The sequence below is a fragment of the Podarcis tiliguerta genome, assembly GCF_965153285.1.
Source record: "Podarcis tiliguerta genome assembly, chromosome: 4".
Taxonomy (NCBI): Eukaryota; Metazoa; Chordata; class Lepidosauria; order Squamata; family Lacertidae; genus Podarcis; species Podarcis tiliguerta.
The window spans coordinates 38,681,641-38,698,654 of NC_139537.1; the positions used below are offsets into that span (position 1 = coordinate 38,681,641).

The 17,014-nt window shown below is 38.0% G+C and overlaps 1 protein-coding gene across 4 annotated transcripts in view; it reads left to right on the forward strand.

Moving 5' to 3' along the window:
- Positions 1–17,014, forward strand: part of EPHA6 (EPH receptor A6) — a 340,304-nt gene that overhangs the window by 73,896 nt on the left and 249,394 nt on the right. For all 4 annotated transcript variants that reach the window (XM_083438305.1, XM_083438306.1, XM_083438307.1 and 1 more), the window contains exon 3: positions 12,476–13,139. In XM_083438305.1, coding sequence (XP_083294431.1) covers positions 12,476–13,139 — 664 coding nt within the window. The remainder of the gene's footprint in view (positions 1–12,475; positions 13,140–17,014) is intronic.

A 17,014-nucleotide genomic window follows, 5' to 3' on the forward strand; every position in this document is an offset into this window, starting at 1 on the left:
CCTGCAGACAGAAACAGCTGTAGTCAGAACACAAGGATCTTTCATTGTGTCACCAAATGGCTTTTTCCTGTTTTGCTTGCAAGTGCCCACGCAACCAACCAAAGCTAGCTTCCTCGTTATGCTGAATCCTTTCTCAAGCTGTCATTCCATTCCCTATGTACTCCCTGTTCCCCAAGCAAACCACAGACTAATCTGTGAGATATGACTGATAAACTCTCTGAAATATTTCTCCTCAAAATACTTGCTTAGTATCACACTTTTGTGACTCAGTATCTCCAATAGGTGGCCTTTGATGAGACCCACATATTCCAGGGCACAAAAGATATTTCATGATAGTGAAAACTATAAAATTAGAATGCCTTATGAATCAGCCCTTATTGCTGCAAATAATTGTGGCCAATGTAACATGGGAGAAGAATGTGCACAGAGAAAAAGATGGAAATGTTCAGGTGTAGGAACATCTATTCCCCCATTTTAATTGTTTGTGGGAGTTGTCATTACATCTTCAATATTAAGTTTTCATAATTTGCAGTTGTGGTTTCTCTTGCTTTGTAATAAGCACTGCCTACACAAAATAAAAATCTGACTGGTTGATATCTTCTATGAATATTGTTTCTGCTAGGCATTGTTCATACAGGATGAGACCACTATTGTGAGTTGATTGTTTCACAGATTAGTTCAACTCATAATGTATGAATGGGCCCCCTGAGGATTCATGTAGTGTTGCAAATATTTCTGAGAAGACCTGTGACAGGATGAGATCACATATAAACAGAACATAAAATAAAAATGCTGCAGACAGCAAGAGAAAGAAAAAACAGAGGCCTGAATACTTGAAAGAGATGCTGTCAGAAAGTATATCACAAGATGTGTGAAGAGATTTTAAGAGGTTGATCAACAGAGTCTAAATAAGAAAAGATGAGAATGAGATGTGGGCAGGAAGAACTTTAATTAAAACCTTGGAGCATTTGTGTTATACTGAAAATGTCAGTCACATAGAAATAAATTTGGGGTAATATGTGACAGCAAGGAGAAGCTGAAGGTCACTATTTCTAGTCTGTGTTTTAAGATCTGCAGTATAATCTCTGGTGCTTTATAATACAGTGATATATTTATTTCATTTGTGTTTTGCTTTGCATACAGAGAGTTCAGTGGTCTCATTTGTAGGAACTAGCCAGTTGCTTCATTCTACTTTACTTCAATGTTTCACTGAATATTTTTTCTCTTGATGGGAGAGAGTCATATGTAGCCAAAGATTTACAGTGGTACCTCGGGTTAAGTACTTAATTCATTCCGGAGGTCCGTTCTTAACCTGAAACTGTTCTTAACCTGAAGCACCACTTTAGCTAATGGGGCCTCCTGCTGCTGCCGCACCGCCAGAGCACGATTTCTGTTCTCATCCTGAAGCAAAGTTCTTAACCCGAGGTACTATTTCTGGGTTAGCGGAGTCTGTAACCTGAAGCGTATGTAACCTGAAGCGTGTGTAACCCGAGGTACCACTGTACTATCAATATGTTTATAGGCCCAAGAGTTTGTTTCTTAGCCCAACCTTTCATAACTTTGTCAGTTTCTCCATAAGTAACATTATACTTTGATTTATGAGAATATTCTCTTCAATTCTTGTTTGTGCTTCAATGCATTTTTTCCCATTCAGCTTACTGCTGCCTCTTCCTGAAATATTTAGATAGGTAAATTCAACTAATTGTGGCCCACATAACATAGTGGTATGTACGTATGTATGTATGTATGTATGTATGCACAATTCTGAGTCAGCTTTCAGGCTACACATTTTAAATGATGCTTAAGTCAACATCAACACATTTTTTTTTAAAAAACACCTTAAGATGTTGTATAAGCCCTCTTTCTCTCTACCTTGTAATGTTTACATTCCTTATAGCATACTGTTGGAATTAAATGAGACCTTTGTGGTGTGCTGTAGCAGCTAAGAGACTGATCTATGAATCTGATTTGACTCTCAGCTCTACCTTAACTCATCAGGTGAGTGAACCTACAAAGCTGTTGTAAGTCTTAGAAGTCATATTCATGGGAAGTGCTTTGAACACCAAAAAACTCTGTACAAATATTAAGCATTATTAATGATTGTACTGTAGTAGTATTAGCAATGTTGTTGGCGAAGCCCGTCAGGAAGAAGAGCTAAGGTTTTAACTCTATTGTTTTGTGTAGATTTCAGATCCGGTGTCCGCTCTGGGGCATTTTACAAGCTGCGAATCTCACTACTGTTCAAATTGAATATGAGTCACAGATTTTTAATAAGATGTAGGAATTACATTTCAGAATATTTTATCATGCAGACAAACTATCCCCAGAGCTTAAAAAAGAAATACTAGCAATACAAAAAGAAGAACCCTGAGTGTAGAAATGCCTGTTCAAGCACATTTGGCTACAAGGCTATAAAATGTCATTGCTAAAGAATGTCACTAATATAAACTTTTATTTTAAATCTTTAAAACTGGAAAGTGCAAACCATAAGAAAAAGTCTTCAGTTTCATGTAATCCCTCTTTAAAGAGGCAGTAAAATTACTGTGGTAAATATATTGTATTCATATTTATTTTAAGAAAATCATGAAGATATAAATTATTAGGATTATCATAGTTTTGGGATTATAAACTGTTCTTACGTTGAGAAGATTTATTGTGAAGATTTGGGTTCTTCAGTAGAGCCAACATAAGCTATAAAATCAGTTCTCCAAATATCCATTCAGCATTTTGTTTTTCTTCAATACAGTCTTGCCCTCATTTATGTATTTTGTACAGTCTCCATTGTTTCATGGTATTTTAAAATGCTTCATTGGTTGCAAGATACTGACCTTAATATAGCAATATTTACAGTGCTGTAAATATTCAGGTCTCATTCATATGTGCAGCAATCCATATATGTGGTTTCTTGAAACTATGTAAACAAAGCTACACATCAAACCCTAATAGTGGCTCCATGGATCTTTTGTTCATGGATTTGTACTGGTATGACTAAAACTGCCCAAAATATATGGAGCACCTTTCATAACCATAAGGATGGAATTTACTCAGTTTTGACCTTACCCTCTGATTTTTTTCTACTTCTTGTCTTGACCCTGATGAGAAGCGAGGTTGTTTTCCCCCAGTTCCATTAAAAATATGAACATTTTTCACAGATTGTATTTATTATTATACGTATAATATTAAGCACATATTATACACATATATGCATGTACATCAGGTTCCCTAAATTTACTAGCATATAAACAGATCCATATAATGCATACTACTTGATAAAAATACATGTGAATTAATGCTTATATGCTCTAGGAATATAGTCTCATGTAGAGCTTGACTTTTACTCATATTCAATATACTTATTTTTTTGTATATAATTTTGCATATGGGCTTTTTAAAAAGACAATTATCCCTGACAGTGCATAAGCAGCTCAGGCATAAGCAGGTAAGAGAGCGAATCAATCGATAGTGTATACTTAAAAAATGCACACTGCCTCTCAGTTTCCTTTAATTATCAAAGAAAACAAATTCCACAGCCTGTCAAGCTATTTTGTTCCATTGCTGAACCACTCAAGGTTAGAAAGATCTTTGCAATGCATTTCATTCAAACCCAGGAAACAGCAGTTGATATAAACATAGAGGAGGTGTTAATAAATTGAGCATTTCACTCAAAATGTTTCTTCTTGTTGTGATTCTTTCTCTCTACCAACACACTTAAATTCATAAAAATTTCATGCTCTATTTAAGTGAAGGACAAAATAGTGCTGACTTCAGCTAAGTTTATATACAAAGTTTCCCATGCAGGCCAATAAATGTCAGTTCTGATGTTTCAGCAGAAGTTTCATATCATGTTTAAATAATAGTTCTCTAACCCAGCCTTTGGGATGTTCCCCCATGCAAAAATACACTCAAAGTAAAATCGCTAGCATATGCTTCATCAGAATTCTGCATGTGTTAATAATATCATAGTACTTCTGTCCTTCCAACTGTGGATCTGACAGTGAAAAATTCAGTACAGCAATTCAGATTTGTTTATGCAGAGGTTTCACAATGGTAGTTCAAAACAGGAGTTTAGAAATGTGCAGAAGATTTGCTGTGGGTTTAGAGTCCAACTGAACTCTGTACTCAGCAGATGGGCAAGTCTTATACTTGGCTACACTCCATATGGAGTGTTTATCTTTACAGAGTAGAAGGATAATACTTTGCAAAGTATTAGAGTTTGCAAAGCATTTTGTACATTATGAAGGGCACAGAAATGACAAGCCATAATTTTGTGTTCCATAAGTATAGGCATGTTAGTCTGCTGCAGCAAAAGTAGAAATGATTCATACCTTATATATGAAAATATTTATTACTGTGGTGTAGGCTTTTGTGGAGTATAGTCTACTTCACTGATAAAGAAATTAGAGTGCCATACTGAGAAACCTTTGGGACTTGGGTTACTTGCTAGCCTATGAGAATAAAATGGGAATGGGGAACAACTGTGCATTGCACTGAACTCCTTGGAGTAGTTAATTAACATAAGAATTCTAGAAATTATTTCAAAAGTTGCTTATTTACATTTAAATTACCATATGCAAATTTTATCCATAATTTTTGCCTTTTTCAATTATGCATATGCTATTCATTATGTGATGTGTAAGTGGGCACAATAGATCTAAGAGTGGTTTGGTGATGAACCCTCTGCCTTTTTGGTGGCCTTCGCCCACTTACCTCTCTGGACTAATGTCCCATTTTAAACAAGTTGCCAGCCAAATGTGTTGTAGAGGTTGTCAAACCATCATTAGTTTGGTTTGGAGACAGTGGCTAGATACTAACTTACATTAAAATAAATTAGTTATCCATCATTTATAGATACCCTTTGCATTTTTTTACTGTTTGCCTTGAATGCAATAGAGATTATCCATATTTGATAGCCTTCACCGCCATTTTATCCTTTAAATTAGTCATTATTTAAATTCGGAATCCTTTCTTTCCTCATGAAGAATGGAGATTTGCACTATTAACTAAATGCCTAGTAGCAGAATTCAAAGCTCTAATTTCTGAAGTTCAAACCAGGATATTGGTTCAAAGTGAATATTTAAATAGTTTTCATGGAAACTATCCCATTAGGAGGATGACAGTTCAACCATTTTTCTTTTTGGTGAGAAAGAAGCACATTGTAACTTTTGGCTTTAAAAGTAATTCCCTGCAGCAAGACAATTCCATGCTTAAGCTGTTCAAATTCAAATTATTACAGTCATTGTGTTCTACTTTACTTTTCTACTTCCTTTTAAAAAGAAGAAAAATATTTTAAATCAAACTTTTTTGGAGTAACTACATAGCTATCACAAATTGTAATCACATTTCTCATTGAGGCTATAATCCTAAACATCATTTCTGGGTAGTCTATTGAAGTCAGTGGAACTTGTATCCAAATAAGCAATCTGTCTACTATCTGATTAAACTTAGAGCAATTCTTTTTACTTTAAACAAGTCCAGAGTAAAGGATGGGAAATTGTAGCCTTAGTCTGAAAAAAATTCACAATAATTGCTGCATAGATCCTTGGGTTCAGAATTGTCATTGTCATACTGGATGAGTCAGGTGCAGCCAACACCATTTTTAGCATTTTGGCATATCAGATACATAGGCTTGTGATGGCTCTAATACATATAATGTAGCGATTTGGTGGTTCTCTGCTCCTCACATGCCTGCTCCTATATCTGTTTTTGTGATGGATGGCTTCATATGATAGAACATGCACACATTCGCAAGCACCCATGCCAAAATAAACTTGGTTGTGTCAGTACTGCTTGTTGCATGCCACCCCAATCTCTGAATGGTGTGAGGCTCCAGGCCTTACCCAAGATTTGTGTTTCCTTTTACAAATGAGGCACAGTGGAGACTGTGATGCCTTTATTATTGTTGTTATTTAGTCATTTAGTTGTGTCTGACTCTTCGTAACCCCATGGACCAGAGCACGCCAGGCACTCCTGTCTTCCACTGCCTCCCGCAGTTTGATCAAACTCATGCTGGTAGCTAGGGGAACACTGTGGTTTATTTGCGCATACTGCATATACAACCTAAGTCTACGATGGAGAGGTTTCCAAGAGGGTCTCTTGCTTTCCCGTAGGCACAACAGCCTTGGATTAAAATCGGAAATCAGACATGTGTTCTGTCTCCTTCTTACAGCCTGTCCCAGTTTTTGCCAGCACATCACTGCCAACTTTCATCCTAAAAATTCTCCTTTTGTCTCCTACTTACTACCTCTCTAGAGGAAGGAGGGGCTCACACCCCCACTGCTGTCCAGCACAAAGTAACTGCTTTGTTAATCACCCACCTCCCTTCCCCCCTTGTTTCCATAATGACTCGGTTATTAACAAGCTTTGCTCCCCTAATAACCCATAACAAACTGATGAGCGATCACCAGGTTGGCCTGCCTTGTATTTTTAACAAGAGATTTGTAATGGTTTAACTTCCCAAATCTTGATTACGTCTACCTTTTATTGGACCCAGGAATTTAGGGTGTCACACACCCCATAAACTGGTAACAGTATCATGGGTTGGCTTGCAGTTTTGCCACAATGCATTGGAAAATCTGGTAAGTGCCTTCTGGACAACATTTCCTGACTGCATTTCCTAAACATGCAAAACCAAACCAAAATACACTTGCATAAAACTTTTGCCTCTAATATAATAAAAAAGAAATCCATACAGTTTTTCTTATAAGGAGCTAATGCCTACTATGGGCTGTTTAGTTTACAAAAGCATCCATGCTACAGTAACATTCAACAGACTTCCAATCTTTAATGGCAAATATATAAACTATTACTTAAAATCAAAGAGCTTGAAGGAATGTCAGGTATTGTCTAGGTACATACAAATACGGAGACAGGATTCCCTGTAATTAAGCCTTCTCTGAAAGAACACTCCTTGGCATGTCTTTAAAAATATTTCTTATAGGAGATTATCTGTGGGCCACTATGTTATATGTTACTCTTGGATTCAGAGTAAATGTGCAAGATTGTATATGGAACAAGTACTTAGGGTACCGACATTGGAAGGGAGGTAGGATGGAACTTCTAGTTGACTTGAATATGCACCTCAGAGTGCTTTGTGTAGCATATCGTGCACTACAGCATCTTATATTTTTTGAGTTATAAGCTTCAATTAAAAATAAAATAAAAAAGAACCAATTCTAAAAACAAAAATGAGGTGAGCAGCATAATTTATAAATACTATGCTTATAGAGGCACCATTTGGGTATGTGCATTTTGCCTCCAGCCAAGCAGACACATAGGCTGTACATGTACACATCATTCATAATATTTTGGAAATACTTTCTTTGTGCAAGAGAGTGGAAAATAAAAAGGAGCAGAAAAACTCTGGATTCATTAACTTATTCCTCAACAGTATTCATCAGTTCTTACTTGTATTGAGAAACATTTGCTAATTGCCACCTTACCATTCCTATAGCTCAGATCCACTGCCTGCTGCTTCTCTCTGTGGCAAAGACTAAAAACAGTGAATTCCATTATCTTTAGTGCAGTTATTTAAATATTTGAAAGTAGATCTATCCTCATTTCTCATAGTTAATGTAGTATTAACATATTTTAAAAACTTCTCTTTCATTTCTTCATGGATGTGTTTGCATACATAGTCAGTGAACCCCAAGTCATGGACCCGACTGTACATTTGTGGTCAATAATGGCTATAAATGGTGAGTTTGGGTCTAACCAGGCATTCTGAAGGCATTCAATATTTGCCTTAAATTGAATTATCCATTGTTTCCAATTCCAAGTAATCATAGATGAAGCCAAACTTTGGTTCTTTATGCATGTCCAAATTTGTTCTTTTTGGATTTAGTGAGACTAAATCCCTGTCACCTCCCTTCCAAACATTATTCTTTAGAGAATTATGTTTGCATTTCAAATAAAAAATGTATTCAGTATGTTCGACTAACTTAGCACATGCTTTTATAGTATCTTTCTGCCTTCTCAGCTTTCTGACAGGTAATAAGAGATTGTGGGTTATATATTTGTTTATTAACATTGCTATTCAAGTTGTACCACTAGAAAAAAATGATATTATGTCTGCTTCTGTTGTACATTTATAAGGGTGAAATGCTCCTCTTGTGAAATTTTGTCATCTGTAAAAGCTGCTTCTGTAGAACAATGAGAAACTGACATACTTTATATTGAGGTCTGTTCTGACTTTAAACAGACACGTGCATAGTATTGGAACACAGTTATTGTTTTTGTAAACCAAATAATGTATTTTGGAGCTTGCTTACATGTGTATTTTAAATAGGCAACACTAATTAGACAAGTTACAGAATCTAATTTAAGTTTTGGGAAATAGGAAGTATGCTGCAAACATTGTGCGCAAGAACTATGAATAAATAGTTGCACTTGTAATTCCTACTAGCAGGGCACATTTGGAGGACATGAACATACAAAATAAAGAAATTCTAATTTGACTATGTTAGAAAGGCAGAGCTGTGTGAAATCTATATACTTATAGATATTTTTAAAACTTTATTTTGATGTCTCTAGGGCTGCCTTTTTCAACCTTTGGTCCACAGATGTTGTTGTAGTTCATCAGGGGACCCAATATTGAGAAAGGTTGTTATAGTGTATGTAGATATGCATGCAAACAACTTTTATTCCATTTTCCTCAGAACAATTGCACAGCAAATATGAAAAGCTGTAAAAGTTAGTAATAGACGTTATGGAATTTTATAACAGTAAGGGGAAGAACTCTGGTAGTTGAAGTGGTATTTATGAACAGATGCTCATCGTTGTGGTATATCAATCAATATACAGACAGAATGCTACTCATCTATTGCCTGTCTCAAAGGCCTTTGTAGCTCACATGCTTAGTATTAGTGATTTTCTTCCTCAGGTGCAACGGTGCACACATTTGGAGGCTTTGTTTCTATAGGAGTGGTTAGAGCAAACATAATACCTTCTGTTGTACTGCATCTGTTGTCACCTTCAATGGCTATAAACGTACTGTATTTTTTGCCCTATAGGACGCACCGGCCCATAGGACGCACCTAGTTTTTTTGGGGGGGGGATAAAGAAAAAAATTTATTCCCCCCCCCCAGCTGCGGCTTCAGCGTGCCCCGCGCTTCAGGCAGCAGGCTGCTATCCGCAGCCTAGGAGCCCTGCGGGCTCCCCAGGCTTGCTGATAGTTTCCTGAAGCCTGAAGAGGAGTCGGCGCGCACCGACCCGTCTCGCTCTCCAAGCTTCAGTGAAAACCTGCATTCGTCCCATAGGATGCACACAGATTTCCCCTTCATTTTTGGAGGGGAAAAAGTGCGTCCTATAGGGCGAAAATACGGTAATAGGTTTTTTCTCATTCCCACATGGAGAGTCATGTTTGCTTCCAGTTGCTAAGCAGGAAGAGTTAGCAGGAGGCAGGGACTTATTTGCCTCAGATTAATGGGTCTTCTCATGGTCAAAACCTAAGATGGTGCCGTGCTTTCCCCCTATTTAATTGTTGCAGCTGCATTGCCATAGCACAGTTGACAAAAAAGAATTGCACTTAGTAGTTCTCCTTTTTGGTGGCAGGCCAGTGTGGGCTGAAACTGATTGCCTATGAAAGCTAATTGGGAACTTTTTCCATTATTGCCTCTTGCTTTGTTTATCTTTTCTCCTTTTCTGAAATACTTATGAGTAGAGCAGTCCGGCCTCTGGATCTTTCATGCTGGAGGAGGGTTGGATACTTCTACCTAGTTTGGCTGTTCCCAGCTTACCCATAGGGAATAGACAGTGCAAACTGCCAAAATAGGGTGTCCTGTGGCAAGGAGGAGGAGGACTTCAAATAGGCAAGGATCTGCAGGACCCTTAGCCAGTAACAAGTTATGCTGAGAGACCTAATCTGGGTCTCTTTGCTGTTCAGGCATGATCACTTCCTGTGAAATTGCAGGTGTGTCTTATATAACAGTCCAAAGGATTTAAAAGAAATCTCTCATGGACCAGTTGGTCTGCTGCAAAGCAGCAGAGGCTTGTGAGTGTGTGCACTTGTGTCCACATGGACCTCTGTGCATTCTGGGGTCTAATTGTAGCCTTTGGAGTGATGTAGCTTCAAAAAGGTTTATGGCAATATTCTATGCCTCCTTCAGGGTGCTCTTCCTTCCTGGGTGAATTCATGTACGAGACTGTGGAAAGCATAGCTTTATGATAACTTTATCCCCACTTTTAAATAAAGACTCTCCTTCATGTGTGCATGTGTGTGTGCATGCATGTTTAATGACAGTGAAGATTTTCAAATTCATGCTGGAGTGAAATACAAATAAAGTGGAATTTTCTCATTTTCCTTCTGTATGGAGAATAGAGCGGTATGATTAGTTTCCTACATGGCTACACTTTGGCACAGCTGTAGTATTCAGATCTGCAACTAATATGCATGCCTAGAAGTGCTATCTTCTGATGCATTATTTAACTTTTTGCATATAGTATGATCTTTTATTTATTCTGTGTAAACTTTATTCTTCATGATGATGTTCTTACATATATTATCCATAATCATCCACTCGGTACTGCTGGCTTGTTGTACGGTATTTATCTTTACTATCTACTCTGCAAGTGTTTGCAGAGTAATAGCACATAAGTTCAAATTTTCTTTTGAACGTACAGATACGAAATATGCTGATATTCTCAGTGTCAAGGTTATAACCATGACTTAGATTTCAGTCCTGAATAAATCTAATTGGATAAAATATATGTTGATTTAAAATAAGACTAAAGGGTTATTCATATCTGTGTGTCAGTCATATGAAGTACAGTCTTCACATGACAATTGTGCCACATCAGTTTCATATGGAAAGTCACCTGTTCATATTGCTCTGATAAGAAAAGCTTGATCCTGGAATATAACATGACAAACAAAATACAGGAAACCTAATATCCCTGCTGTTGCTGTAGCTCACTTTTCACACGAAGGTCATTTTAGACAAATGCCTTCCCATATGAAAGTAAGTTATAGCTTGTATGTGCAAACTGTACACATATATTTGGTGCCTGCTTGCAAATGTGTATTGAGGTTCAGTAACTTAACAGGCTGTTTATTAAGACAAATCCTGTTTACCTTTTCAACTGTGAGGCCACAGTTGTGGCGCAATGCAGCTGGCTGTCATTGCTGGGGCTCCTCTTCCCACACACCTCAACAGCCATCGGGAGAATCATTTCCTCTCCTGTTGGCTGGGTGGGGGGAAGGGGTTGAATTTTTCCCATCCACAAATCTAGGAATTGTGGGTGAGTTTTGAGCACATCGCCAGGGGGTGAATCCAGTGGTGCAGGAAGTGGGGTGCGGTAGATTTGGTCAAAACCCAGGGGTCATCACTGAGGGGGGTGACAAAATGGCAAAGATATGTGTTTTTGAAAAAAACCCACTGCACCCCCTTCTTACGCCACTGCAGGAGCACTCTCCCCTCTGGTGATTTCCAGAAACCAGAAGTATTGCTGCCTCCAACTTTGCAGGCAGAACACAGCCTTTATGGCTAGTAGCTTTCGACAGCCCTCTCATCCATGTATCTGCCCAATCCAGAGGCGTAGCTAGGTGAGGCAGGGGGCACTGGGTGTCACACCGCAGGGCTTACAGCATGCCTGAGCTATGCATTTCTCCTGAGAGGGAGGCGGCAGGCAGACTGCCTGCAAGCTTCTGACATCCATGCTGCTTTTTGAGCAGCGCGGGGCTTGTGTCTGCCCACTGCCTCAGCCGCCCTACAGCTGAGGGGGAGGCTGCAGAGAGACTCCACGCAGCACACCCTGCCTTGGCTCACCCCACCTCATCCCACTCCGCTCCCGGTTGCAAGAATCCTAGGGGAGGTGCTTCTGTCTGAATGCCCAGACAAGGGCTGAGGGGTGATCCTTAAGAGTTGGTCTTATTCAATGTATTGTATTTTTCAGTGTATAAGACTAGATTTCCCCCCTAAAAACATGATGTCAAAAATTAGGGGGGGGGATCTTAAACACAGATATATCTCCCCCCATTTCCCTAAATCTGAGTCCCCCAAAATAGGGGGGGCATCTAATACATGGGGGCGTCTTATAGACGGAAAAATACAGTATGTCATAGGGCAATCCAAACCCAGGATCAAACCCCAATTGTAATCAGCTAGCAGACTGACTGGATGGTTCAGGATACCCCTAAGCCTACTTACATCTGTAATCAATAAACGTTGTGGCCTGTTTTGATCCCAGATCATCCACTTAGGTAATTTTTTGCTTCTCACTCCCCAGCTTCAGGGGTGGTGGGCTCACTGCACCTGGGCACGCAACTGAATATTAATACACATTCTCGTGTGGTTCAAAGTCATCTAGAGGAAAATAAAATAAGAATCATTAGAATGATAATAGCCTGATCCTTAATATGCATCTGATTTCTATATTTGTGTTGGTTTCCTTGCAATTTTAAGGTCAGTCTTCTATACTGGCAACAATTGAAAGTGTGGATAAGGATTATTTTTTTTCATGAAATGTATTTTCTTTTCAGTGGGATGCTATAACAGAAATGGATGAATATAATCGCCCCATCCACACTTACCAGGTATGTAATGTTATGGAACCCAACCAGAACAACTGGCTTCGTACAAATTGGATCTCCCGTGATGCAGCTCAGAAAATTTATGTGGAAATGAAGTTTACACTGAGGGACTGCAACAGCATTCCATGGGTACTGGGAACATGCAAGGAAACATTTAACCTCTACTACCTGGAATCAGACGAATCCCATGGAATTAAATTCAAGCCAAACCAGTACAGTAAAATTGATACTATTGCAGCTGATGAGAGTTTTACTCAGATGGATTTGGGTGATCGCATCCTTAAACTGAACACAGAAGTTCGTGAGGTGGGACCAATAAACAGGAAAGGATTTTTTCTTGCTTTTCAAGACATTGGTGCGTGCATTGCTTTGGTCTCTGTCCGTGTTTACTACAAAAAGTGTCCTTTCACTGTTCGGAATTTGGCTATGTTTCCTGACACTATTCCAAGGGTTGATTCTTCATCTTTAGTGGAAGTACGAGGTTCCTGTGTGAAGAGTGCTGAGGAGCGGGACACTCCAAAATTATATTGTGGAGCAGACGGGGATTGGCTTGTGCCTCTAGGACGATGCATCTGCAGTGTTGGGTATGAAGAAGTGGATGGTTCCTGCCACGGTAAGATAATTGTTCTTAATTAATTCCAGGATACTTTTTGTTTTTTGTTTTACCACTTGGCCTGTTGTCCAGGTTTCACTGAACTTAATGGTGAAATCAGTTTTAATAGGAGATGGATTGAGCTCATGATCTATTTTACTGTTGTATGTTGCTCAGGATATGTTCAGATCAGAACTGTTTTCAACAAAGAATACAGAATGTGCATGTTCAGGGAAAACAAAGTTGCTTACTTGTAATAAATTAATGGGTAAAGCACAATAGTTTTTCGTTTGTTATGAAGAATACAAAATTCAAGTTGCTGCATGAATACCAAATATGATTAATTCAATGGAAGATTAAAGTTTTACTGCTATGTACCTAAGGACCAGAGTATCATAGAATTGCAGAGTTGGAGGGGATCCTGAGGGTGATAAATAAATTCATAAGTGTGAAACAATACAATATGTAAGGCAATATTTGTCTTTAAAGCACTACATATTGTATAAGATAAAATAAGCAGTTACTTCTGAGAAAAGAAACAGCAGATACTTTGCATGAATACTAAAGAACAGGTAGACGGTACATCCCAAGTATTGTATGGGAGGTCACTGCAATAAGTTTTTATGCTGCACAGTTACTTTGGTACTAGTTATTGCTGTGTTCTTTCTCACAGAAACAAATGCTCAGTGTAAAACATTAGTGTGATCACTATATTTGCAAGTGTACGTAGAAAAGATTGAAATGTTAGTAAGTTGAGGCTATAAATGAAGGCTTTTGACAATGGAGTATGAGGGAATTTATTTGCGTCTCAATATAGTACCTCCCCATTTCAGGTTAAGCAGTGGACTAAGGGAAAAAATAGCATTCTGATATTTGGGCATGTGAATAAATATTCATATATTTTAAATATATATAAATAGAAATATATATATTAAGTATTTTATTTTATTTCTATTTGATTGTTTGTATAACTTTGTGAACCACTTTTTAATACCAATACTCTTGGGCAGCTTACATCCATGAAAGAAAATAATAAAAACATGCAAACAGATAATGCTTCTGTGATGGGTATCTACCTAGATAATCTGCTTAATATGACTAATAATTACAAATAATAAATATATGTGTAGCCTTATTTGAGTTCGCTGATTCATATGTTCCATTAAACTTGGGCTTAAATAGAAAGAAGATAAAAGAAGCACATGGAATGTCCATCTTTTTGGCCCAACCAGCCACTATAGCTTGACCTAGCATTCAAAATAAACAGATTTGATAGCTCTGAGCTTAATGTTCTTGAAAAACTCTTTGATTAAAGTTCTCATAAGAGCAAATTAAAGTTGTGTACTAATGCTAGTACATTAATCTGGAAGTGCAAAATGTAACCACATTAATATTTGGGTTTGGGCGAGGGTGGTAGGACAGTTAGAACATCAGTTAGCCCATGAATTGTGTCCAAAATATATTAATAATTTCTCATATAAAGAGTAGAACTATCATCTAAATGCTCTGTGGCCAATTATAAATCTATATATTAGTCCTCACCCCACCTCTCCTGTACTTTTTGACTGTGTATATTCAATAAGAGGATAAGGTCTGTTACAGAACCAAGAATGCCTAGGCAGAAGCATAATAACTTACAGTAGAGTACCTAAAAGCATGCTTATTCAACTATTTCTATTTAATTGCTTAGAGGGTGGGAAATTAGTGTTTAAACAGATCATGTTGTAAGATGACTATTTTAGTAGTTCCTCAGTTCGGCTTCCTATAGAGACAAGTGGTTTTATGAATTATTCTCAGGGGTGAATTGCATTTTCATACGTCTGTACATCTTTGAATGGCTGTTCTAGGTTGATGCTATATTTGATGTGTTTTTAAATTCTACACAACACATTTGTGTCCATGCATGTGTAAATGAGTTCTAAAGTAAGCTGCAAGATTAAGAGCACTAAAAATCCTCTCCTGTCTGCCAAATGTTTTTTTTTTAAAAAATGAACGGTAACAAAGAACTGCTCAAATCTTCTGGTTCAGTTGTCAGTCTCTGTATAAGCAATCAATTGCCTTGCTCTACACTGACTGGAAACGTGGTCTGGAAATGTCTGGAAAATATGCACAGCAGCAGCGGACCATACAATCAAGAGCTGTGTGACCAGTGTAGTTCAAGAAAATGGCTTGTCACCTAGGACAGGTACGGGAAACCAGCTCTTATCCTCTGAGCCAGTGCAGCTACAGGCCAACAGAACTGCTGTGTCAGTCCTTGGAGCAGCCCCTTCTTAATGCAAGTTTGAAAAATCCTCTGTATGACCTTGTATTCTGACATTGTCAAGAGTGTCTCAGCACTAAATGCCCTAGCTTGGAAGACCTAGATAGAGGATAACAAGTATGTGTAAAACTAACCTGTTGCAGAAAGATAAAATGTACATTCATTGCTTTTGCTTCTGGATCCATGTGCCATGTGGCCCCCAAAAGGTTTCCCAAAGGGAATGTGGCCCTTGGTCTGAAAAAAAATTATCTATCCCTGGTATAAACAATTAGAGGCTTTTAGAGACGATTATTACAGGCCATTGAGCATCTTAATCTCTATTTTGGAAAGTAAGTGTTTTCCAGAGATAAACCTTTCATCAGGAACACCTGCTTGTATGGGGATATATACTGTTGCTTAGGACAGCGCATTTTAATCACTAGGTTAAAGCTTTAGAGAGGAAAGCTTTGGAGATACAAACTTTGGGAGAGCATGTTCTCCTACATGGAGAGCATGGGTTGCGGTGGGGTTAACAAGACACCTCACTGTTGCCGGGCGGGTTAGTTTGGATGTCCACCGTTGTGATTGGGCTCCTCTTGTTGTTGGTGAGAGTTTGATGTTGCCAATTATGGATTGACAGCCTTAGGTTATATATTCTCTGTGTGCAGCATGGAGCTTCCTCTTTTCACTGCGCGCATCTGATTAAGCAGTGGAGAGAAGCATTTCTTTAAAAAAAACAGTTGTGCTGCTCCTTGCTGATATGTTGAATTTCTATTCTTTTTCTTACGTTTGTCCCTTCCTTCTTTTCTTTCTTTGTTCTGTCCGTTCTTTGCTTTACCCTTAGTTAGAATCCTACCCTCGCCCCTTTTCCCCTCCCCACGGGCAAATTTTAATCAGTGGCACTGACAGTTAAGCTGTACTTATTTTTAAAACTGTTTTTCTTGTTGTTGTGGGAGTGTTGTATAGGGAGTCATAAAGAAAATATCAAGTAAGACCTTTTCCTATAGCAATGATTGGTATCTTTTTCTATATTAAGTTTTAATTTATCTTGTTCTTTTCTAGTTTATTTAAAATATATCTATATTTAGGTTTTGGTAATATGTAAATTTATTTAAATTTAATCATTCAATTGTTTAAAACAGGGATGGGCAACCTGTAGCTCTCCTTGATCAATCTAGTCGGGACTAATGGGAACTGGAATTCAGCAACATCTGGTTAGAAGGCCAGGGATCAGCTAAAAATTATATCAAAGCTGACAGCTGACATTTTTCAGTTGAAAATGTGGAAAATACACTGTACACACTCCATTATTGCTATCCCTTAATTCTTAGACATGCAGATAATATTATCTAAACTCATACACGTTTCTAATATTTGTAATACAGTGGACTTATTTAAGACATAAAACTTCATCTAATCCTAAATGAAATGAAAGCAGCATATTGTACAGCACTGATTTTTTGCACACACACAAAATCCATATCCAAATTTATAAATGGCTGTAAAATAGGAAGCTATTTCCTTTTTACTTGTAGTCATTACTTGATAATAAAGCTGTGTTTTCCTCCTGATGTACGTTGCAACATGAAGCCACAACCATTCTCTTTTCCTGGCAAACATGCCTGTGTGTAACATTACAGCAACCTTTTTCAGCCAT